At 38.2% G+C, this 24,118-nt stretch overlaps 5 protein-coding genes across 5 annotated transcripts; 3 read left to right on the plus strand and 2 right to left on the minus strand.

Moving 5' to 3' along the window:
- Positions 1–4,816: 4,816 nt before the first annotated feature.
- On the plus strand, positions 4,817–6,044 carry GCK72_025817 (uncharacterized protein; the record flags this gene model as incomplete). The annotated part of the gene is made up of 5 exons (XM_053736496.1): positions 4,817–4,933; positions 5,350–5,421; positions 5,503–5,657; positions 5,705–5,813; positions 5,931–6,044. 5 exons carry the CDS (start codon positions 4,817–4,819, stop codon positions 6,042–6,044), a joined length of 567 nt encoding a protein of 188 aa, XP_053580062.1.
- A 3,063-nt stretch (positions 6,045–9,107) lies between these two features.
- GCK72_025818 (uncharacterized protein) lies at positions 9,108–13,671 on the plus strand (the record flags this gene model as incomplete). Its single annotated transcript, XM_053736497.1, has 13 exons — positions 9,108–9,278; positions 10,356–10,400; positions 10,588–10,654; positions 10,803–10,948; positions 11,227–11,517; positions 11,577–11,711; positions 11,799–11,951; positions 12,017–12,265; positions 12,333–12,838; positions 12,886–13,105; positions 13,148–13,252; positions 13,305–13,504; positions 13,560–13,671. The coding sequence occupies 13 exons, from the start codon at positions 9,108–9,110 to the stop codon at positions 13,669–13,671; spliced, it is 2,400 nt and encodes a 799-aa protein (XP_053580063.1).
- A 1,231-nt stretch (positions 13,672–14,902) lies between these two features.
- GCK72_025819 (uncharacterized protein) lies at positions 14,903–17,195 on the minus strand (the record flags this gene model as incomplete). Its single annotated transcript, XM_053736498.1, has 10 exons — positions 14,903–15,104; positions 15,421–15,535; positions 15,592–15,697; positions 15,745–15,993; positions 16,048–16,231; positions 16,421–16,572; positions 16,659–16,716; positions 16,759–16,852; positions 16,902–16,962; positions 17,064–17,195. 10 exons carry the CDS (start codon positions 17,193–17,195, stop codon positions 14,903–14,905), a joined length of 1,353 nt encoding a protein of 450 aa, XP_053580064.1.
- A 2,504-nt stretch (positions 17,196–19,699) lies between these two features.
- On the plus strand, positions 19,700–24,084 carry GCK72_025820 (uncharacterized protein; the record flags this gene model as incomplete). Its single annotated transcript, XM_053736499.1, has 14 exons — positions 19,700–19,847; positions 19,985–20,136; positions 20,252–20,452; positions 20,861–20,937; positions 20,981–21,114; positions 21,157–21,411; positions 21,463–21,767; positions 22,215–22,516; positions 22,686–22,829; positions 22,881–23,004; positions 23,047–23,364; positions 23,432–23,613; positions 23,665–23,779; positions 23,824–24,084. The coding sequence occupies 14 exons, from the start codon at positions 19,700–19,702 to the stop codon at positions 24,082–24,084; spliced, it is 2,718 nt and encodes a 905-aa protein (XP_053580065.1).
- GCK72_025821 (uncharacterized protein) lies at positions 23,803–24,117 on the minus strand (the record flags this gene model as incomplete). The annotated part of the gene is made up of 1 exon (XM_053736500.1): positions 23,803–24,117. One exon carries the CDS (start codon positions 24,115–24,117, stop codon positions 23,803–23,805), a length of 315 nt encoding a protein of 104 aa, XP_053580066.1.
- Position 24,118: the final 1 nt, after the last annotated feature.

Genomic DNA, 24,118 nt, shown 5'->3' on the forward strand with positions numbered 1-24,118 from the left:
AATGTTTTCATAAAATTTCATTTTCCATTAGGGTAATAAATTTCCAGATACCATATTCTTACCATTTTATAATTTTCATTTCAAAAGATCATTTGTCTGTCTCTAACCGTACTTTCTTATTCTGCCTGAAGTCTGGTTAATTTTCCGTTTTCAAAATCGTATCAACTTTGCTTCGATCATATTTTCCATTTTTCGTCATTTGGATGTTTCACTGAATTCCCATGTCTTCGAGTTTTTCTTTTTTCTATCCAGATTCCTTTTGTTATCGAATGTCCGAAAAAATTTTAACTTATTATGTACCTACAAACCGTTCACAGCTATTTTTTGTCCCGATCATCAAAATCGATGGCTCGAGAGCAGACAATGTACCACTGACTTTGTAAATGTGAAACGCTCCTCTCATTCCGCTATCTCTTTTTTGATGATGCGACTCGATTTAGGATTTATGAGCATGATCTGACGGACGGCGGAGCACCCCCGACATGAAACAAGTGCCGCGTTGGTTTAGAGCACAAAGCGGTGAGGTGGAAGAGTGTAGGAGAGAAAGAGAGATAGGAAACAACAAAAATACTTTAATCACTTTGTGTTATACCTGCAACTTGCTATCCTATTATCAAGTGTAAAACAGTGCACGGATTTATTTTTACAATGTTGGTTAAGCAGCCATTACCAGGACAAGGTCCATTGCCATATTAAATCACCAAATTCGTTATGAACCAACAAAATCACCAAAAAAGCCAAGTTGATGTAAAAATCAGTAGCTTCAAAACAAATAATTGGTTTTTTGTTTAAAAAAAAACCTTTTGGGTTAACATTTGACTTTTACCATACTTGAAATCTAATTGATCATTATTTTCTAGACCGTTTTTATTTCTGATACATTTATCTATACGAATTCTTAAAACCTTGTGACTCCCCATTTCACCACCACACGCAATTCCAAAATTGACCATGTTTTTCCGTTAGCATTATAGAATCTAGCCATTTCTGATGAAAAATGTCAAATTCAGACGATCTCCCTCTTTTTTTCAATTATTTCTCCCCTCCTTGTCCTTCCCGCCCCCTATCTTTCAAATTTGTGCTACGGAACCAACCCTCATTACTCTTTCTTCTCATTTTGGGACAATTTTGTGTGTTGTCCAATCTTCGGACCGCGCGGCTTCACATAGACACATGTCTCTTTTTGGCTGGAAATGAAATTTCGAATGGACTCTTGAACGTTTTTCAAGTAGCTAATCAACAACGCTTTCTTGTATTGTGCCGCAATTCTTTGTTTCCTTTTTCTGTTTCTTTTTTGCTTTGAATCTTTCTGAAGCACTTGGGATACCCAATTTTGAATAGCATCTAAAATTCAAGGAATTAGACTGAAAAATTAGTTTTTTTCTAATTCAGGTAGACAAAAACATTCTGAAGTAAGCGTATAACTTGCAACCACAAAAGAGTTTTGTGGAATTGGATTTAGAGAAGGTAATTCCTACTGTAATGCCATTTTTTTGCTAGTAGTATTACTCTCGAAACCAGATCATCAGAACTTGTATTAATTTTTAATTTATTCGAATTTTTTTATCAATCATGTTTTCAAGCAAACTTCATTGAGAATTTTCGATTTATTCAAAGTTTGAAATTTTCTCATTAGTTATGTGTGAACATCATTATTAGCCAATGCAAAAAGTTGATATGCACCTTTTGGAATTGGAACAGTCCGAACCCATAAAATTGAGACAAACTGCTTTTAGATCATTCTGAATTTCAACCAAGAAAATGTATTATTTTCACGCCTCAAAAAAAAGTGATTTGATATACTTGGAAGGCACGAGAAGGAAGAATGAGCACTGATGTTGTTCTGTGTAACCGCAGTTCAGTAAGTGTTTATGCTTTGTAAACAATCACTCTTACCGAATTTGTAGCTTTCAAGTGTATCTACTTCTATTATTTCACATTTTTCGAAAAACTGAAAAAAAAACACGGTTTTGGGAATGTAAACGTTTCCCGCAGTGAGCGTAAGAATTTTTAATCTTTTTTCGGATGGTTCTTATTAAGAACATCACCCAAACAAAAATTAGTATACGCAAGATGTTCTCATTTTCGCAACGTACGAGCACAGATAAACCACTGGGGAACACAAATGGAACCCCGCCGCGGCTTATATGCCGATTTAGAATTCCATGTGTAAAAGCTTAACCATATTGAGAGTTTAAGAGCTCATAACTCGGCACGCAGAGACATTTGGCCGGTTTTGACTGCACAAATGGACTCCCCGTCGTCAAAAGTACCAATGGTACCGCTCAATAGGATATGAACTTCGGCCGTTTTCAGTTGAAATTGTCCAACTTTGAGAATCTGTAAAACTAACTGTCCCACAAAATAGCTTTTAACGGTTCAAACAGACCAAGAATAGAGCTCCATTTTTGTAGTTGTCAACTTTTTTGTACGAGCACTCCCTAGAAAGTTATGGTCACTTTAAGAAGACAGCTCAAAAATTGCATTCTTTTGCACTAAAATTGGTCGATTTGAATTAGAAATTACTTTGTCGATACGTAACTTACTAGGAAGTGCTCGTACAAAAAAGTCGTCAGCTACAAAAATGGTGTTCTACTTTCGATCTGTAGGGTCCAGTAGAAACCTACAAGGTGTGACAATCAGTGTTACCACGACACACTCTCAAAGTTGGAGAATTTCAACGGAAAACGGCCAAAGTTCATATCCTATTGAGCGGTACTGTAGATATAACCACATTTATAGATAGTTTGACTTCTGTTGTAAGAACTCTAAATCCAAAAAAAAGAACCCTTCACACTAATATATTACTGTAAACACTCCCCTTGAACTACTTGTTGAGCTCTCCCTTCCAATTCTTGTCTCGCTCATTTGTTCTTGTTTCTCTGTCCCATTTCCTTACATTCTCCATCACAAAAGTTAATCCGAGAGTTGCCGAAAAACATGCAACTCTTCTTCGTTTTCTATTCGGACGTTTTTCCGAAGACGCATTACATCAAAAATGTTGGTCGGAAGACGAGTGGAGCTAAGAAGATGTGGTAGATAGAGTAAGATGGGAGTAAGTTTTGTGAAGCAAGTTTGGAAAGCTCCCGCCCCAAAAGTCAGTCACAATAAAAAAGAAGATGTGGAGGAGGAGGAGGAGTCACCGCTCCTCCTCCCATCACATCTATTCTCAAAAACTCTTTCTACTCGGCAATTCTATCAAAGAAGGAGATGCGCATAAGTCAATCAGCTACAAGTGCACACACGCACGCTTCCTAAAATCACAACTAATTGTGCAAGACAAGAAGATGAGGGAGTAAGGCACGCGACCGACACTCCCTCTTCCGTGATTCCCCTTTTTTTCTTCTTTCTACTGTTGTCCTTCACTTCTTTAATTTTCTTTTCTTTCACATCGATTAGGAATTGGATGATAGAAGAGAAAATTGAGGAGAATCGCCGCTGAAAATTATAGAAAATTGCTAAAAATTACTCCAGCGCACTTTAGAGATGAAAACTCCGCCCACTAAGGAGATGGATAAAAGTGGAGGCTTGCCAGTGGGAGTACTGCACTTTTTCTGACTTTTTCTACATTCTTTTTCGTCTGCTACTGTTTTACACGTTGTGAGTCACATAGCTGTCTAGGAGTTGTCCATCTTTTGATCACCTAGTATTTTTAGGTATATTTTTAGGTATCATCTGTTTTTTTTCACTATTCCGTTATTATGTTTTCATTTTTCCACCACAATCATATTTGTGGACGTGCAAGCCCAAACTCCTCCGCCATTTTTTTTTCTTCCCTCTCAACACATCTTCAATCTTCATATTACTTTTTCAAAAACGTCTCCAGGGAGCGTCGCTCATCGGTCTCCCAACCAACCAATTTCCAGTTTGGTTTAGAAGAAGCCTAAACTTCTTCTATTCCTTCTTTTCTTTTTCTTCTTCTTGTTGAGCAACTCCTTCTTAACTTTGCCTTCCGTTTTCCCCCCTATTTCCATTCCCATATTCAATTTGCGGACGGACTTTTGGTCAGTCCACTCTATCTTTCCTGAAAAGTCCTAGTCCTTTTACGTTTTTACCTACACTCTCAAAGGATTGGTTTTAGTGTTAAGTCTTGCATTGCTTACCGCATGAATTATTCATTTATTCTTTCATTTCCTTTCTCCTTCCCGTCTATTGTTCCTCATTTCTCATTTCTCATTTCTCATCATCACTCAATTATTTTCATTCTTTTTTTGTCATTCTGCCCTTTTTTCCTCTTTTTTTTCTTCCAATTTTTCCCTTTTTTCACAGCTTCAACACGCAAACCACGTCCCTTTTCAGCGACTCTCACCTCTTCATCTTTTTTCATTTTTTTCTTCAGTATCCACTACATTTTATTACGATACTGGAATTGTCCCGTTCCTGGACAATTATATCGTGGTATACTGGCTCATGGTAGCTGATATACTCGATATGCAGTTGAAGGTTTGATATCGAAGACTGTCTTGAAGTGTCTCACCGTTTGCATTTGAATACATTAACAATGCTGTTTGGTCTGTATTGAGAATAGGTCAAACATCGAACATTCGTATTCTGACAGAAAAAAGAAAAATGTTTCTATTCCCTGGGTGATTCCTATCAACAGCTTCAATCATCTTGGTAGTTTTGGTTTACGCATATCCGTTTTTTTTTGTTGTTTGTAGTTAAATTCGAATCTCTGATCTGAAATTTGTTTCTTACAATTTTATCTACACACTAATATTGTCCTTATCTGTTTCACTTTGCGTGTTCTAATGTTCTAACCTTTAATTCGTTTATTTTTACTATCAAAACTTTATCATTCAGAGGTGAGGATATAATGCCTGTGCGGAAAAAGCATGGTCCGTACGATATCATCGCTGACGATGTGTACGACTGCCGAATTCCACTTCACAACGAACTCGCTTATCAGCATGGCATCCATTTCGAAGCAAAGGTACGTCTTTGCTCTTTAAATTTTTTTTTTCCCGCCAAACTTCCATGTTTTTGTCAAATTTTTCTCCGCCCCGAGGGCTAGATTAGATTGGCGACAAGCGTTGACTAAATGTGTTTGCAAGTTGAATCAGTGTGAGAAAATTACATTCCAATTTTATTTCAAAGATTTACATTTAGTTCACATAGTTTTAGTTCAACTCAAAAAGTTGGGATGAGAGTCAACTGGTAACACAAAAAAAGGTTGGAGACCTCAAGTGAAGCAGAAAAAAAACTAGAAAAAAACACTAACCTAATTCTGATCTCATCTCGTTCCACGCTTTCGTTTAGCATAACAAAACATGTGGGGAGACTAGAAAGATTTCGGCTGGTGCTCTTTGATGTCAGAAAAGGTTCTTCTTACTTTCTTGATTTTTGCAGTATGTCGGGAGCATGGAGATTCCGAGACCCGGGACGAGGATTGAGATTGTGGCGGCGATGCGGAGAGTTCGGGTAAGACCCGAATTTTGATGATTGGAGATATAATATTTAAAACTAGAAACTACAAATCAAATTGATAAAATAGCATTTCAGTACGAATTCAAAGCTCGCGGCATCAAGAAACGTCCAGTCGACATTACCGTATCCGTCGACGGTGTCAAAGTTGTTCTTCAACGAAAGAAGCAAAAGGAGAAGGGTCTCTCTTGGGATGAATCCAAGCTACTCGTCATGTTCCATCCAATTTACAGGTTCATAATTGCTTAGTCTCTTTCATTTTTCTTATAAAGTATTCCAGGATATTCTACGTGTCACACGACTCTCAAGATCTTCAAATATTTTCTTACATTGCTAGAGATGGAGCCAGTAATACATTCAAGTGCAACGTTTTCAAGTGTTCGAAAAAGGTGAGTCTTGTTTTCAGGGCGGCCACATCACTTCCGGTATTCTTTTGTGAAATGAAACATGTCAAATACTCAAGAAAGCTATTCATATGCTGTTTCATAAAAAAGAAACATCTTCAGCGCTCATTTATTTATGAGAAAGTTGTGAGGAATCGTGATGTTTATAAATACTGTGTTGTCCACCAAATGTGTATTTTGAAAAAAGAAAGTGAAATTTTGGCGGAATCATGTTGAAGTTCATATCAATTTACAAAAAAGGTTATCCTGATCTGAAAATTGAACATACACGCTATCATTAGAATGACACTGTTTGAAAATGGTATAAAGTGTTATGTGTTTTAATTGCCGTAGAAACTGTAATAATTGAACTTATTACCACCTGTGGGAATATTTTTAGAAATGTCTAATTAATCATACTTTGTGAATTGACAACTTTTCGATTTTTTTGAAAACCGTGACACCAATTGTAGAGTCCGAATATTACTAGGTAGGCCTACACTGCAGGTTTCGTGGTGAGCGCAATGAAAGAAGCGTTTGCAGTACAACATTTTGGAAAACATAATTGCAGATTTTCTCAATATTTATAAACATCAGACACTCAAAATCTGAAAACTGTTTGTTTGATGTTTTAAAATGTGTTTTTGACACCGATAGTCCACTCAATCCATGGGACTATCAATTTGTCACTACTGTGTTTTATCAAATTAGATTTACTTTTAAAAGTTTGTTGGTATTACATAATTGGTCGATGCATCAAAAGTAAGACCGCTTTTGTTGCTGTTGAAACTGATTATATCATATCCTGATGATTCTCATGGTCATTTTCTAATTGTGATTAGACATACCTTGATGTCTGCTATTCATAATAATCTGCCCTTCGAGTAGAGTCCTGGCTCCAGTACTCTTACGCATTCCACTCTCCAGACTGCATCTTTTATCACCATGATAAATCATATCAACAGAGGTTGTTAACATCCCATAGACATCTCAGACTTCTCAATGTTCCTCATGTTTTACTGCAAGCTAGCAGACACAACAATATCTCCACCCATCAATTCGAGATACATGTTCTACTTCGTGTTGTCGGCCCACCAGTCGTTTACTCTTTGAAAATCAGTCATATTTTTGAACCTAGAGCTTTTGGACGGAAATAGATTTGCCCTTCATGTGTAATTTCATGATATTTATCTTCTTCTGAGTGAGTTCAACATAGTGGTACTCTGACTCCGATCATTTATCAATCAGGGAAGATATATTCTCACCGAAAACATTTCGATCTTTGTGCAAAGAGTTTTGATAGTCTAGGGTGAGAGATTTTGATGAATAACACTTTCGATACAGTAAAATAAGAAAATTAATAGAATATCCATTATAAATATAATCTCTGAACCTCGAAACTTACCAGTGTTTAACTTTTCTAACTCTCAAGCATCTAGATCATATAATGTGTTTGCCTTGATTCTTTCACATAAAATCAGTTAAAAAATAACGATTTTATTGAATTCAAAAAACCGTTCTCAACAAAATTTCTGGCTTACCAGAAGTCGTTAGTAAATAATCCAATAGTAAAAATTATTCTAAATCGAATCAAAATCACCTGTGGCAAGAGATCCTAGCTTTGGTCATAATTCTTTCCTAAAAACAACAAATCGATCATTATCTGTCGGTGGCGAAAAAAATTTCGGGTGTGCTGTCGCCTCTCACTCACCGATTATTTTTCGTCTTCCGATCGTAGCACCCCCTGGAAAACTCAAAAACGAAGCACACACCGATTGCTCTTTTTCTCGCATTGGCACATTGGCACATTGAGCGTGCGACACACTCGCAAAACGTGCCAATGTGCCATCATTCCGCCAGGATCCTTTCGCCTTCACCGTCTTCTTCATCGCTTTTCATCCTTTCTTTCTTCTTTCCGTCTCATTCACAGCTCTTTTGCAGCTCAAAACCCTCCCCTTTTTTTCTATCTTTTCTTTTTTGTTTGGCAGTCAGAGAAAACGCACTGACAACGAGCGCCGTCAATAATAATTAGAAACAGTTGGTTGCAAAATGCGGGAGAATGACTCCGCCTATTCTGACACCCAATTCCAAAATGTGTTTCACCGATGTTTTTGTGTACTATTAGTTAGGAACAGGTTAGAGAAGTTGAGATTTTTGGTATTGGTATTATTATTGGTAGTCTTCTTAACTATTTTTCGGGCAGATCACAATAAGAGCCTGTTTTTGGGTTAAGCGTTCCTTTTCTTAGGTAACCACATTAATTGAATGCCACTAATTTTAATTTTTGAAAATTTGTAGTTTCTCTTGTCAATTTTTGCATCATGATTTTAGTTTAGACACTAAACACTAGATCTAGATCTAGACCTAGATCGAGACCTATCCCTAGACCTAGACCTAGACCTAGACCTAGACCTAGACCTAGACCTAGACCTAGACCTAGACCTAGACCTAGACCTAGACCTAGACCTAGACCTAGACCTAGACCTAGACCTAGACCTAGACCTAGACCTAGACCTAGACCTAGACCTAGACCTAGACCACGTTTACTAGGTCTCGGACTCTCATACTATCACCTGATTCTGACTTACGTGAAAACAAGTTGTTTTCAGCTTAATTTTCAAAATGTCAACTTTTTTTCTTCATAATCTGAATATTGCACCTCTTCCCTTCCCCCACCCCTATCCACCTCGCTATTCTGCCCCGCAATGAAAACGATGCAATCGGCAGACGTAACACACTAAGAGCCCCGCCTTTTCTTCGTCATCAACTCACTTTCGGGGGGCTCCCGGGGACGCTCACTTTTCCTCTTATTTTCTTGATCTTATTTTTCTTTCGTTCTCTGTATCTCACCACTCTCTCTCTCTGTTCCTATTGGCGGGGCCCTCCTGGCTGGCGGGGCTCCCTGCCGTTGTATTCTCTCTCTTTTCTCCCCTTTTTTCCCACCACTACTCCCTGCAGAGAGAAAATTGAGAGAGAGAGAGAAAGAGAGTTTTTATCGTTTTCAGCTATCCTTCTTCTTCCCCGTCTCAAAACGTCAGCTGCCAAATCGTGGCGTTGGGTAGGAGAGAAAAGAAAGCGGATAGAAGAAGGCTCCTCTTTTTCTTTGAGCACTCTACACGGGCTCACTGAATACCATCTTCGAGAATACCATTTTTGTTGGAATCGCCTCCATTCCCACCAAGTTTCCGATTTGTGTTCATTTCTGTGCTACACAATTCCCCCTCCCGCTGACTATGATATTACTGAATTCTGATTTCGATATACTATAGTCGTTACATTCCACAAAAATCACATCGCACAATGATTCGGTTCGACCCCGATGAGAGCTCTGAAATGAGCGAGGAGAAGCGGTTTTACTATCTGAGGTTAATGGCGAAACCTGGTGGAAAACCGATAAAGACCAAGTTTGTGACGTGGTCTCGCGATGAGGATGTCGCATCGGCATCGAATATTAGTGATCAGCAGTTGGAGGTAAGATTATTGAAAATGTTTTGAAGTTTGATATTTTTTAGCGCAAAAAACATAAAGTACTAATCAGAACTGTTAGTTTGACAAAAAATGGGACATTTAAGACCACCCAGATTGAAAAAGTAATCGCAGATTAGATCTTCTGTAGTTTTTTCATAAAATTTACTACTTCTTTTGTATTAGTGTAAAAATGATTCGATATAGTCAAGACCAAAATAACAACCAAATTTTCGAAAATTGTTCTTTTCCTGACATGTATCTTTCGATAAAAACTGTAATGTCTCCATAATCCTAATTGTTCTAAAATTCATTGGTAACTATTCCATTTTCTGTGACTACACAGTCGTGAACCTCAACTTCCCAGTAGTCTTCAGACTTGATACCTTACCCATGTATCCCCCTTGATCTGTGATCCGAACACTAAACCTTTGCCAAGATATCTTGTTTCAAGATGTCAAGTTCAACTTCCGGTTGAAAGAAAACTCTCCGCGTTTTTCTATTTTCATCCGCCGACCTATTTTAAATGTCACATTACACTATTTCCTGTCAGTTTTTCATTCGATCTCAGATTTGCTAATGGCAACAGCCAAAGTTAATACAATCCAGATGTTGTGGTGACCTTTATAGTTTTTGAAAGATTGTATCTTTGAAAACTGAAATTTTTTGGGTGAAACTTGTTGTGTTATAGTGTATTCAAGCAAAAATTATATTTTCAAAAGCTTCATGTTTCTAACGTCCCTGCCAAAGTAGTTAACAGCATTTCAATAACATCTGGCTTCTGGTCCGAATTCCCAGCTGTTAAACCTTGGAAATTTGAAAATTGGAAGAATATTTTTGAGAAGATATATAAAATTACAATGAATTCGATTCATCTGGGTAGATAAGTCGAGTAAGAGGTGCTTAAAATCGAATCACATTTTTTGTCAATAAATTTCACTACACTTTGTATTGTGTTGATTCCGATCAGATGCCAACTGATCAAAAATTGAGTGGAGAAGAACATAAAATTAATTTGGTTGAAGTGATGTGGCTGATAGTTTTCTCTGAGATACTCTTTCAAATTTCATTCCATCATTTCAGAGTCAGGCAATGCGTGTTGTACGAACAATTGGACAAGCATTCGAGGTGAGGATATTTGAATGATGATGATCGTTGTCATCGTCATGATAAATGACGCCCATTATCGCATGTAGTTGTCAGCTGTGAACGAGAAAAGAAAAAGAGCAAGAGAGCATCCTGTCTATCTTTTCTCGTTCACTTCATCTTTTTATCTTTAGCTTCTGTCAACTAATCAATTTTGTTTGATTTATAGGTTTGCCACAAAGTCGCACAAGATCAGATGCAAGAAAAACACGAAGACGAAGCAGCGAAAAGCAAAAGTAAGAACTTTTTGTTAATGATACTGATTCTGTGGGGTTTACTATAGTCTTAAAGTTACCAAAACTGTAATCTTGAAAAAATAGATATTTTTTATGATTCCTGGACTAAATTTGAACAATTTTTTATGTTCATGGTATGATTTTTTAGTATCGATGCAATCCGAAGACGAAGCCGGTCCCAACGCTCTCGATGTCATTGAAGAGCGAGGCGGACGCGAGGAAAATAGTAGGAGCTCGTCGCCAATGGAACCGCCACCAGTCGGAGGACCACTTTATGGGAAGCGATTATCACTGGTAAGAAATGAGTTAACATGGGTGGAAAAAACAATTGACGTGTTACCCGACACTTTTTTTTCTTTCTGACAAGAATATAACATGACTAGGTAACTTGAGAAGAGATGGGGGATGCCTGAAACTGATATTGACACCGAAAGGTCTTTCTGTTTCTATCTCTCGTTATCATTTGAAAGATTGGATTTTTAAAAGTGGAATGTAAAAAGAGAGATGCATGTTATTTCATACTTCTAAGGGCTGTTAGCTTATTTATTCTATTATTTCTGCTTTAATTCCAGTTCCAACCTCGTAAACCGTCCACCGCAAGTTCCTCCGGTGGAACTTGCATTGATACCACTGCAATACCAGAGAACGTGCTGGAGATCCCCAATACTTCGCATCCCATTCTCCAACCGAAAGCTCCCGAACTAGTACCCCAGTTGCAACCACAAACCGCACTACCGTACCAACAAAAGCCAGCTTCTCTTCTAAACATTCAACCGCAGCAATTCAATACGCTTCCATCTCAAATGCCAAGCACGCAAACATTGCCCGGCATGTCTGAAAATCCAGGACAATCTCATAATCCGGTAGGTTCAGTTTAACGTCGCTTTTTGCTATTTTTGCTTATTTTTTGCTATTTTTCCAGAGAATGATGACAGTGCCGCCAAACATGCCTTACCCATCCGCAACACTACCTCACTCTCGAACGTGGGCGCCACAGATTCCCTCTTATCCTCAATCTATGCAATCCTTAGAACAAAATGTTCCTATGTATTATCCAGTAAGTTTCAAATTACCATCAATAACTTAAATTGACTCCCACATCACTTTTTTGTTGCAACTCATTTTTTAGTATCGGAAGTTTCAGCAAATGCCAGGTATGCTTCCTTCCTCTTCCTCGCTCCCATTTGGACTTTCATCACCCGTTATGGTCTCACCGTATGCAACACTTCAATTAAATATGCAAAGTCAGCAACTTGATCAGCCGGATCATTCGGGCTCACAGATTACTATGGATCAGGTTAGTATTTTTTTTCTTAAAAATTGAAAAACTTTTCTAAATTCTAAAATTGAATACATTTTCAGTACAATCAGCAACTAATGCGATCTCAACTTGACCAAGCTCAACAGTCGGTGCAAGTCGCTGGATGTCAAGTCCAACTTCTTCGCGATCAGCTTACTTCTGAAACTACAGCAAGACTGGAGGCGCAGTCCAGGACTCACCAATTGTTATCAGCTAACAGGGATTTGCTTGAACAAGTTCAAAACCTGGTGTCTAGGCTACAAATGCTTGAAACAAAGATCACAAGTGAAATTCATCACAGTTCGAGTCAGGTTAGCCTATTGATCATTCTATGTTATAATTTGTTTTAAACAATTACATAATGTTCAGAAGTTTCAGCCTCCACAACAGCTCCCATCCCAACCAGTATACCAACCATCAACATCTTCCTCCCTTGGTCCTCGAATGCCTCTTTCAATCGATCACAATGATCCACGGATACCGGGCAGCTCATCCATCCGACCCAACTACCCATATCAAGTACAACCATTAGCTGATCTCCGCGCTGGATCATTACCTCCAGTCAAAGAATCAAAAGAGCGACGGAAAGACGAAGGAACGAGGACAGAACCGGAAAGTAATGCAGAGGACACCACGGACTATTCATCAAGTGATCAGTATGAGAAGACATCGAATGTCATGAAACCTTCTCACTATAACATTCTGATGTCCAATCCATTAGTAGATATTAATGTTCCATCCGGAGCTGCAATGAGTCGAATGGAGCAGTTGGATTTGGGAATGGATACTCAAGGAACAAGTTCGACACCGCCGAAAAAAGAGAAAAAGCCTGCCAGTGGGATTTTGAGAGGAGAGAACTTTTCAAGAATGTCCTTCAATCCAAAGTAAGTTTTTCTTTGAACAGAGGTGAACCCCGATTCTATATTTTTAGACTCGGCAGAGAAAAAGACAGAGAACAACAGCTAATGTTCGAGGATCCACTGGAAGATGAAAGTCCGAGGTCGATACCACCTAGTCCGCCGACGAAAGGAAAGAACACCACAATAGACTCATTATTCAAAACGCAAGACGACCCACCGACACTAGCCGATCGAGAACCCCTGCAGTTACCGCCACAACCGATACCACCGCCAATAAATCGAAAGAATACGGTATGACATACAAGTAGATCTCCAAACTATTATCTATTTCAGACGGTGAACCTGTTGATGCCATCAATGTCATCAATGCCAGCAAGTTCTTCTGTTGTTACTGCAATGTATCCGCCGATGCGACAGCCTGCGGTTCCTGTAAACAAGGTAATGATTTTAAGTGAAAGATAACCCCCTCTAAACCAGAATTTTTTTCAAGATCCAACCAAAAGTGGATGTTTTCCGTAAGAAGACTCTGAAAACATTGTCAATGGATATAGCCGAAGAGCCAGGACCAAGTGATATTGATCCGAATCGAAATAACTTGCCAAGTTCAACGAATAGTTCTATAAAACGACGGGGTTTCATGCCTCCAGCAAATGTAGACGTCGAAATCAAAGAGATTGAAGACTATATCAAGTAAGGCTATTGTTAATTTGTTAATAGAATTTCGTTTTAATTTTGGTAATTGCAGTCGAAATGTGGATAGATCAAAACTTCCCGAATCTTCACTTCTAACACGGCTAACTCGACAAGCACAAGGAGACAATTCACTTGGCAACCTACCCAATGGATATCCACAATGAATCCTCCACCATGAATATTTCTTTATAGGGAACTATATCAACAATTTTCAATTCAATCAACCCGAGTAGAATTTTGCAATTTGTGACGTTTTTATGGACTTGTTTCTCTTTCTCTCCTCTTCCTTTGTCCTCTTTGATCTCATGCACCGGTCCATGCTTTTCCGTCATAAAACAGCTTCCCGCCCACACACAATATTTCTTTTATTTGCTTTGCTAACAAAAATACGCAGCTGAACATGATCGAAATCATTCGATTTCATTTTCTCTTTCTCTCAAACTCCCTATGCTTTCCAATCGTGACATAAATCGAAACATTCCTAATTTTGTTTTGAATTTGTAGTTTTTTCTCAATTGTTTGATGGTCAGATAACTTTACAGATGTTTCACTTGCCTAAAAGTGGATGCATAATTGATAATGACCTAAAATTCCACTTTTTAGCTGTCTATCTGATAATTCTTCCCAATTCCTCACACGAACGCTCTTATAAACTTAATTTCCATTCAATTGTCAATTCGCGATTTGTTTGTTAATAAATCGTATTATAATTATATTTGGTTTGAGAGTTTTTCAGAAATTTCTAGAAGATACACACATTTTTCAAGTTAAAAACAAAGGAACTAGTCACTGACACGTTACATTCAGATAAAGTTAAATGTGATATTTAATTTAGGCCGGGGGTACGATTTCCAATGAATTGCGACATTTCTCACATTGTTTTTACTAATGTAGAAAAAATGAAAAAAAACTTCAAATTAGTTTACAAAACAATCAAAACTCACACAAAAGTAGTTTTCTCCTCCATACACTTCAAAAATCTGAAAAGCAAAAAAGTCAAAAAAGTCAAGCCACCTAGGGGACTCGAACCCCTGACCTTAAGATTAAAAGTCTCACGCTCTACCAACTGAGCTAAGGAGGCCCATGATGCGAGTAGTATGTGGCTGGTAGACAAGACGCTTGCCTCCCGGTCCAATGTATGTCCCCCCGAGAGGACAACTGGGAGGTATAGGCAGTTAGAGGACTCTCTCTCTCCGTTCTGTACACTATTTCAGTGTAACGGGAGAAGATTGTTCAGTAGTTCAATGTTTTGTAGAGAAAGTTTTCGTTTTCAATTCCTGAAGATTTTACGCGTAGAAAGTTTATCTATAAGGCAGAAGTTCTACAAGTCAAAAGCGACATAAAGCGATATACATGAAATTTATACAGGAATAGTTAAATTAATGGAAATATAATTTAGAGACAATACACGATATATACAAAGATCACAATGGCGGAGATAGTTGCCATAAGCACTGCGTGAGCTGCACGGAACACATTATTCCAATCTTTTTGGTAGGAAGTTTGGGTGACCTGCTCGTCATATTTTTCAAGGTTGTACTCCTCGACACCGGAGATGTTGAGAACTCCAAGGAATCCGTTGATAAAGTTAGCAAATCTGAAAACAGACATTTATTTCAGGAAAAAGTTGTTCTGAAATTTATGGGAATATTCAGGTCGTGTTTAACTACATAGTTTACATTATTCACGACCGGTGAAAATCTTATTTTTTACATGGTTTTTTCCCATTTTTCTACATTTATTCCCATTTTTTGACAGTTTTTCTACATCCGAATATGCAGAAAACAAAAAAAAACGGTGCTATACAAACGCTAAACCGAGATTTGTAAGAAATATTTCTTGACGCTAGTGAATTAGAAAAAATGTATCAAAATACACTTTAACATGCCACAAATAACCCCAATGGGACTTACTGGGTCACTCTTCCCCATGGTGGGAGTGTACGCTTCACTTGCATACAACAGAACAAAATAATTGAAGTGGTGATGGAGATCAGATTGAAGACAAGAGCAATCTCGAGGAATCGCACTGGAAATTTAATACATTTCAATTTTTTTGAGTCAGTTCGTAGAGACTAGGCTCACTTGGTTTTGGTGTGCTTGCAGTGCTCGACAGGAATGGAGCGATTCTGGTGGAGAAGATAAGAAGGGTCATGAACTGGAGTCCCATAACAAACATTTTCAAATAAATCTGCAATTTTTTAAAATATGAATAAAAAATTGAGGGCTGCCGCTTACCTGAATCTTAACACTTCCGAAAAGTGGTGGAAGAAGGAAAAGAACAGTGGTAATGAAAAGTGGGATGGCTAGCTCAACCTTCAATGAGCTATGTGCTCTCTTCAAGTTAAGACAGAATCCAAGCTGAGCAATTTCAGATGGATCATCGAATGACTCTGGGACGGTTCCAGACACTCCCCATCCGTAATCACGGAAATTTTTTGGGTCGGTGAAGATTGGGAGGCCAGATGAAGTGAATTGGATGACTTCCTAAAAAAGAAATTATGAAGTTTACATAAATTTGTATTAGTATGTGTTGCTCACTCTATCCTGCTGTGGTTCAAATGAGAAGCAACACTTGTAGACATCATTTGGGTAGTTTTCAAAGTCGGTGTCATCACAGAATGTTCTCAGCGAGAAGGCAACTTTAGCCGTCACATTTCCCTGGAATGTGGTTTCCACTTTGCGGATTTCAAACGCATCTCCGTTCTTCAAATGATTCTCCGGGCTGTAAATATATAAAAGTTAAACGTTTAACTTTTTCTCAAGAATCCATAAATCAGAAATAGGATTTAGATATAAAAAAGAACTTGATGTATGTGTATTCACGCGCATATGAATGCACATCACATCTGACCCCATTCCCTTATAACCCACACAAAGACATTTACAACTTGATAGTGAAAGTGTTTCTTACTTCTGCGAACCGAGAAGAGGCACCCAGACGTGATGGAAACTGTGAACGACCAATTTGTTTTTCTTCCAAGTATCTTGGCTCCACACGAGGCGGTCATCGCGCCAGTTGAGCTCCAAATAGCCGTGAATGGAGATGTCTTTTAAGTGCTCGTTCTGAAAAACTGGGTTTTAAAAAGATTTTCATCGGTGATTACCAATTCAAAATGTTGAAGTGTAAACTGGGCAAAGTTGATGGTCACTGGTTGCTGACTAATGTAGTTTGGTGGGATGGAAGCGATTGGATGTGGGATGTTTAGTCTGGAAATGCAATCTGTGATGACAAATGACAATTAATCTTACTTTGCCAATTTCTTTGCACTCTCCCCAGCCAAAAAGTAATACAAACATTGTTCCAGTGTGTTCTCCTCATGTTGCATCAAATCCTTATTAGTTTCTGAATAACTTTATGTTTTTAATCTCCAATCCCTCGCCCTCAAACTTACGATTCAATAACTGCAGCATGTATTGGCAAGGATCCAGTTGTACAGATCCAGTGGCTCGCGCCTACAATATTTGTTTATCACTTTGCTTATGATAACGCAAGGAAAACAAGGAAAACAACTTCCGGATATCATGAGAGTGATGTTTAACAAGAAAATGTGTACCTGGAATAGTGCGTTTGGCGAGTTGACGATGTGTGGGCCATTGGCAGCAGCTCCCACTTGGTTTTGCTCTTGGCCTTGAGCAAAAACCACAAAAACCACAATTGGTAAGATGAAATTCCAAATTTTGGTCATCTGAAGTAAGTTGTTGATGCAAAACTGTGAAAATTCAAATTTCGAGATGAGATAAGATAAAAAATGTTGACAAATCTTACTGTAAACCAATTTTGGGTTCATAACCCAAAACTTATAAAAACAGAATAAAAACAACAAACTATCTCAAAACCTCTAGAATTGGATAATTCTGAACAAAAAGACAAGGAATATTACGTTGTGAGCGATAAATAGTAAACGATCTACACTTCTTTCCGTCTCTCACCACTACTACCACATAAAATGGGATATGTATTGAGGGAAACCGAAAGAACTAGGGGGATAGGGGCGTTACGATTTGTTCTTTTCCTCGTAACAGGTGTTCTCAAGGATATGAATATGAATATGACAAGGATGAATTAAAAGGAAGGCGGATGAAGGATGGATAGGGTATGCTAGAAAGTAGAAAAATAACTAAAATCGAGGGAATCACCTGTTTGATAAGATAAGAAAAGAACAAATGAGACAGAAGCATCTTGAGGGATAATGATGGGTGGAGTCGAGGCAGTGTTTGAAGTATGAGACTTTTTCCTTCGTCTTATTCACCTTGTCATATGTATTGAGAAGACGGGCGGACCTAGAAAAGACACAGGGGCCGGTTTTCTGACGGGGCGCTGCTTCTTCTCTCTTCACCCTCTTCGTCGTATTCTGATTCTCCCCTTGTATTCCAAATGTGTGACTGATTTGGTTAGTGGTGAACAACTGGTTATTGACGTTTTCCGTTAACCTTTTCTGATGTTTTATCTGCTTCTCTTGGGTGTAAAACAGATGTGAACAAGTGGGGGGCTTACACCTTACACAATGGTTACACCTAACTATCGTTCCTTTCTTGAGGGAACTGTAAGATTAGAGTTCATATGACAATGACATAACATCTAAGAAATCAAAGACTAGAGTATTGTTTCGAGTAATGGTGAAGTTTGCTAAAAGTGATTGAATACTACCTGTTAGGTAATAAAAATAGATGTTTTCAGCTCAAAAAAGTAAAAATTTGAAACAATATTATTTCAAACAATTCAAAAACGAAAATGTGCTTTGTTTGCAATAATCTGTAGCAAAACTTGTCTTGAAATTTCTTGATTCATGTTATTTTTACTAGGGAACATTATGGAGTCATTTTGGAGTTTTAGGATGTAACCTATGTCATTGGAAAACTGAGAAAACGCTGATTCCATATCCTATATTTAGTTTTGGGTGTTAAAAAGGTAATAATTTTCTATTTTACAGAACTTCGCCCTTGTTTTTCTTGAAGACCACACCTCGAAGACAAAAACTAAATATATTTGGAATCAGCGTTTTCTCAGCCTTCCAAAGATATAAGTCACGTTTCATAGCTTCAAACTGACTTCAAGAATTTCCCTAGTAAGGCTACAAATGAAGCAAGGCAAATAACTTACCTTAAGTTTATTTCATGTATGTATCTCAGATATCTCTAAGAAAAAAAAGTTTCATGAAAAAAATATGAAATCTTAGGGAAGCAACACATTTCTTTTTTTGTAAACACTCGATGCTTAAGTGAATCCATTTATGTTTGTTTAGTCTTCAATCTTTCCGTTTTTGCAATTTTCTCTAAAGTTCCTTCTCTTTTTATGCAAAGAGAGGGGAGACATCCTTCCTTTTCATGTTAAAAAGAGATAGAAAATTATGCAACTTTGATGTTGAATGTTGATCAGCTGGTAATAAAGAAAAGGACAAGCGTAAGAGAAAAAAGGAAAAAAAGCTTGTTGATAATACGATTGCGCAATTCCAAATTGGATGACATTGAGAGATAAACGGCCACCACTTTCTCCAGCTTTCTCCTATGATGCCAGTCGATGTTTTCACTTTTTTTTGGTCTTAGACAGGTTCGATGGGTGAAAAATCACATTGTTGCATTAGAAAAGGAACAGTGTGAGATTTTAAAGTTGGATGTGAGATGAGATTGAAAGTTTAATCCGTTCTAAGGTATTGTCCAGAATCCTAGAGAGAAAAAAGTTTTGAAGAGGACAATTATGGAAAATGGAACTACTCTCGAATTGTGGAAAATAAATTTTAAAACCGTTTATGAAAAATACAACAATTATAGAAACAGGATTTGACTCTACTCTAAACTAAATGGTGATCATTGATGTTGGTTTTTCCCCTTGTTTTTTCCCGCCAATTTTGTCATACTGTAGTTGTAGTAATAGTTTCAAACTCCAAACCACTAAAATCTTCGATTTATTCAATTTACCCATTTCCTTGTCTTGTGTGTTGAAATGGTTGTAACAGGAGTCTTTCGATATTATCTTATCTAGAATAGTTTGCATCGTTAGCACACCAAATAATTGATGTAGCAGTAACGTCGTTTTTGTTCTACTCGCAAACATACACATATACCTATACATACATTCAAACTCACAAACGTCAAGCAAACAATTATGAAGATAAGATCGGGGGTCACTTGATAAGCGAATGCATTTACTCGGCTCATTTACACCTACCACTTTTGCTGCCACTCAGCGAAAATGCGCTGGCCACATTCTGTCTGCGTTTTTTGGTTTTTGTGGCTCGTCTTCCTGTTTCAATCGGGAAATTCTGGATTGCCGAGTGAGATTATCTCGCTCCAGGGAGAGTGGCTGTTTTGGAATAGTAACAAAACGGTTAATGGTACCGGTAAGACTTTGATTTATTTTTTAATTTACATTGGGCCCAAAAAGAATTCAAAAATACAGAATTCAAAGAAACTTGAAATCAAAAAGACGCGTTTTCAATTCCATCCAGCTTTCTATGTATTCCTCATCATTTTACAGGCAATATTCCTGGAGATATCTATTCCGATTTATACGCGTCGGGAATCATAGACAATCCGCTCTATGGAGAAAATCATCTTAATCTGAAATGGATTTCCGAGGAGGAATGGACATATCAACGCAAGATTCTGTTGCATCGGGAAGATTTAACGGTAATAGCAAAACAATACATCGAGCATCAAAACACAATTTCCTAGCGCCAGGGAGGTCATCTCTCTGGCTATTCTAATATCCCATTAAAATTTCCCATTATCCAACTTTTTGCAGCCTGGATACTTCCTCGACATCACCAGTCTCGACACGATTGCCACCATCTATTGGAATGGCGAGAAAGTGATGCATACCCGAAACCAATTCGTTCCATATAATGTCAACGTGACCGATTTGGTCATTTCTGGCTACAATGAAATTATGATCACTTTTAAGAGTGCAGTGAAGTATTCCAAGAAAAGAGCAGAAGAATACTCGGTGGGTGACGCGGTAACTATGAGTGGGCTACTAACTAGGGAAGGTCAAGGAGTCTGTTTCGAGTTATGGAACATGACCGATATTATTGGAAAGCTAAGAAAATGCTGATTCCAAATATATCCTTAGTTTTTTCCGTCGATGTCTGATCTTCGAGAAAAACCAGGTCAAAGTTCAGAGAAAGTGACAAATTATTGCCTTTCTGACTTGTGAGACGCCAAAATTTTTTGAATTAAAAAAAAGCTCTATTTTCAAACTTGGACCCCAGTTTTCTCGAATACCAGGTCTCGAGGGCAAAAACTGAATACATATTTGGAACAAGCGTTTTTTCAGCTTTTCAACAATATAAGTTACGATCCTTATGTCCAAACTAACTCTATGACCTTCCCTAGTAAGAAAAACTAATTACAGAGCGTGTTCGGCCACAAACTTCCACCAGATTGCAACCCGGATATCTACCATGGGGAATGTCATCAAAACTTCATCAGGTATCACGAAATCTTTTATCTCTATTAACATGCATAATTTTAGAAAAGCTCAATACAGTTATGCCTGGGACTGGGGACCGTCCTTCCCAACTGTTGGAATCGTTGATGACATCTATCTGAATGTATACCGGGGACACCTGTTCCATGACTTCACCTGGAAAACTATTTATGTCAAGGGTAAGTGAACACTTCTCAAAACAAATTCAGGATGTATTTTAGGAAAATGGCACGTAGAATTCGAGTTCGAAACATTCCACTATGGCAGCAGGACGGTTGACTATGTAGTGGAAATCCCGGAGCTTGGTATCAGAGAGATGGATTACTACAGAATGTCTTCCTTGATAAGCATGCAATCGCGGTCAAAGAACAGACTTAAGTTTTCTATTCCACCAGCAAAAGAGCCTGAGAGATGGTGGCCGAACGGAATGGGAGAGCCGAAGTTGTATGATGTCATTGTGTCTTGTGGGTCTCAAGGTGAGTTTGAGTAAAAACATCCGCATCATCAAAAATAGATTTTTTGTTTAGTAAAACAAAGGAAGATTGGATTCAAGACCGTGGAATTGGTTCAAGACTTCATCAACCCAGAAAAGCCAGAACAAGGCAGAAATTTCTACTTCAAAGTCAACGATGTTCCTATATTTCTGAAAGGAACCAACTGGATCCCGGTCTCCATGTTTCGCAACAAGACAGAGAACTTTGAGAAGACAAAGTTTTTGTTGGATTCAGCGGTTGAAGTTGGAATGAATGTGCTTCGAGTCTGGGGTGGTGGCTACTATGAGAACAACGATTTCTTCATGTATGCCGCAAAAAAAGGGATTTTGATTTGGCAGGTGAGTTGTGAAGTGGTACATGTGTACAGTACAACTTTGAGAGTGTATCATAGTAATTCTGATTGTAACATTCAAAAGGTTTTTAATGAATTACGCAGCTTGAAGGTAGAACTCCATTTTTGTAGTTGACGACTTTTTTGTAGGTGCACTCCTTAAAGAGTTATGCTCATTTTAAGACAACAGTTCAAGAATCTCACTATTTTGCATAGAAATTGATCGATTTAAGGAAGAAATTACTTTGTCGATACGTATTTACAAAGAAGTTGTCAACTACAAAAATGAAGATTTATTCTTGATCTGTATGATCCAATAAAAACCTATTAGGTGTGAAATCTGAATTACCATGACATACTCTTAAAGTTAAACAATTTCAACTGAAAACAACCAAAGTCCGTTTATTTTTGCACAATACTGTATATAGGTATGTGAAACACTGACTGATTTTAGGATCTCATGTTTGCCTGTGCGCTCTACCCCACAACTGATGAATTCATTAAAAATGCTGAGAAGGAAGTTTATGCTCAAGTGGATCGTATTGCTCAGTTCCCATCGCTTCTCGTTTTCTCTGGAAACAACGAAAATGAGGCTGCGATCAGAGGTCATTGGTGGAAGACTGCGAACTACTCGGAAAATCAGCAAGTGAAGGATTATGTGTTGTTGTACAAGAGATTGGGCAAAATCACCAAGTCCTTGACTCCTACTATTCCTTTCATCTTGTCGAGTCCTTCTAATGGAATTCAAACTGAAATGTAAGCTGCTTACAATTTCGGTAAAAAATATATCATTTTTTGGATTTTATGGGTTGAAAATGTCCAACCCAACAAAATTTGGCATATTGAACTGAAATGACAAAATATGATATATTTTTGGCCGGTACTGTATATACTTGATTTCTTCTGATAACATTCGGTTTTCCAGAGAAGGAGGAGTCTCCAAGAACCCATATGACGTCAAATATGGTGACATTCACTATTACAATGAGTTTGTGAATTTGTGGAGAGATGACACTTATCTGATACCGAGATGTGTTTCTGAGTATGGTGTTCAGAGTTATCCATTGAAGTAAGATTACCAGGAATCATCGTTTCCATTCAAGAATGATACATATTTCAGAGAAACCATGCTGAATTGGATTGACAAATCAGATTGGGAGTACACCAGCAAGGCGATGTTCCATCGTCAACACCATCCTGGGGGAATTGCTACTAACCTACTCATGATCTTCCAACATTTGCCGGTAACTTAGGGATTTCTGATTAAAAACTATTTTTTTCTAAAGATTCCATCTCAATGCGATGGAATCGCTCTGTCCGACATCAGTTCGTGCGAATACGTCACCTCCAGCTCTTATATGAGTCGACTTGCATATTTCTCTCAAATCCATCAGGCGGTTGCTCTCAAAACTCAAACTCTTCACTATAGAAGATTCCGAAACATCACCACAGATGAAGGCTTGGGTAACACCATGTGTGCAATGTACTGGCAGCTCAATGATGTCTGGGCGGCACCAACATGGTCTTCAATCGATTTCGATCAGAACTGGAAGATGGCTCATTATGAAGCTAAACGCTTCTTCGCTAACACGGCTGTCTTCTCCGTAAGTTTGTAGTAGTCGCTGATTCAAAGTCTGCTCGATGAAAAAGGAATATGAAAATGATTTTCAGTTTGCCGATGAAGCGGATTTCAATCTGAAAGTGTTCATTCTCAACGATAACATGTATGACCTCAACAATGTGACCGTCAATGTTCAGCAACTCAGCTGGGGAAATGGTCTCGACCCAATCCTCACCAACGAATTCAATGTTGATGTTGTCTCTGCTGCCTCCTCTCAAATTGTAGAAACTGGGTTAATCAAGAACTCCTGAAGTAACCTAACCCAATAATTATCATTTTTCAGAATGAAATTCTCCAAACTCAACGACCTAGCCGATTTTCTCTACGTCACCACCTTGTACAACTCCACCGGCGCCAAAATCCATGAAGACGTTCTTGTCCCTGATTTTCTGTTTGAGGTTAGCCGAGCAAATAATAACTTTTATTCTTTTTTCTTGTTCAGGTTGACTTCAACACCTTCGGCGATGTCCGTATTGGAGAGGTTAAGAAAATCAATGACCTCACCTACGAAATCGCCGTCACCACCGACAAGGTCTCCCCATTTACCTGGATCTCCTGCAAGAAGCCATTCGTCGGATGGTTCACTGATAACGGCTTCCATATGATTCAAACTTTGCAAAAAGTCCGCCTGGTCACCAAGGAGGCAGTGGATCTCCAGAAAACTGATTTCTCTGTTTGTAACTTGAAAAATTGCTACGTGTAATGTTATCCTCTCATCGATGATTTCCTTCTGCATT

The sequence above is a fragment of the Caenorhabditis remanei genome, chromosome X (assembly GCF_010183535.1).
Source record: "Caenorhabditis remanei strain PX506 chromosome X, whole genome shotgun sequence".
Taxonomy (NCBI): Eukaryota; Metazoa; Nematoda; class Chromadorea; order Rhabditida; family Rhabditidae; genus Caenorhabditis; species Caenorhabditis remanei.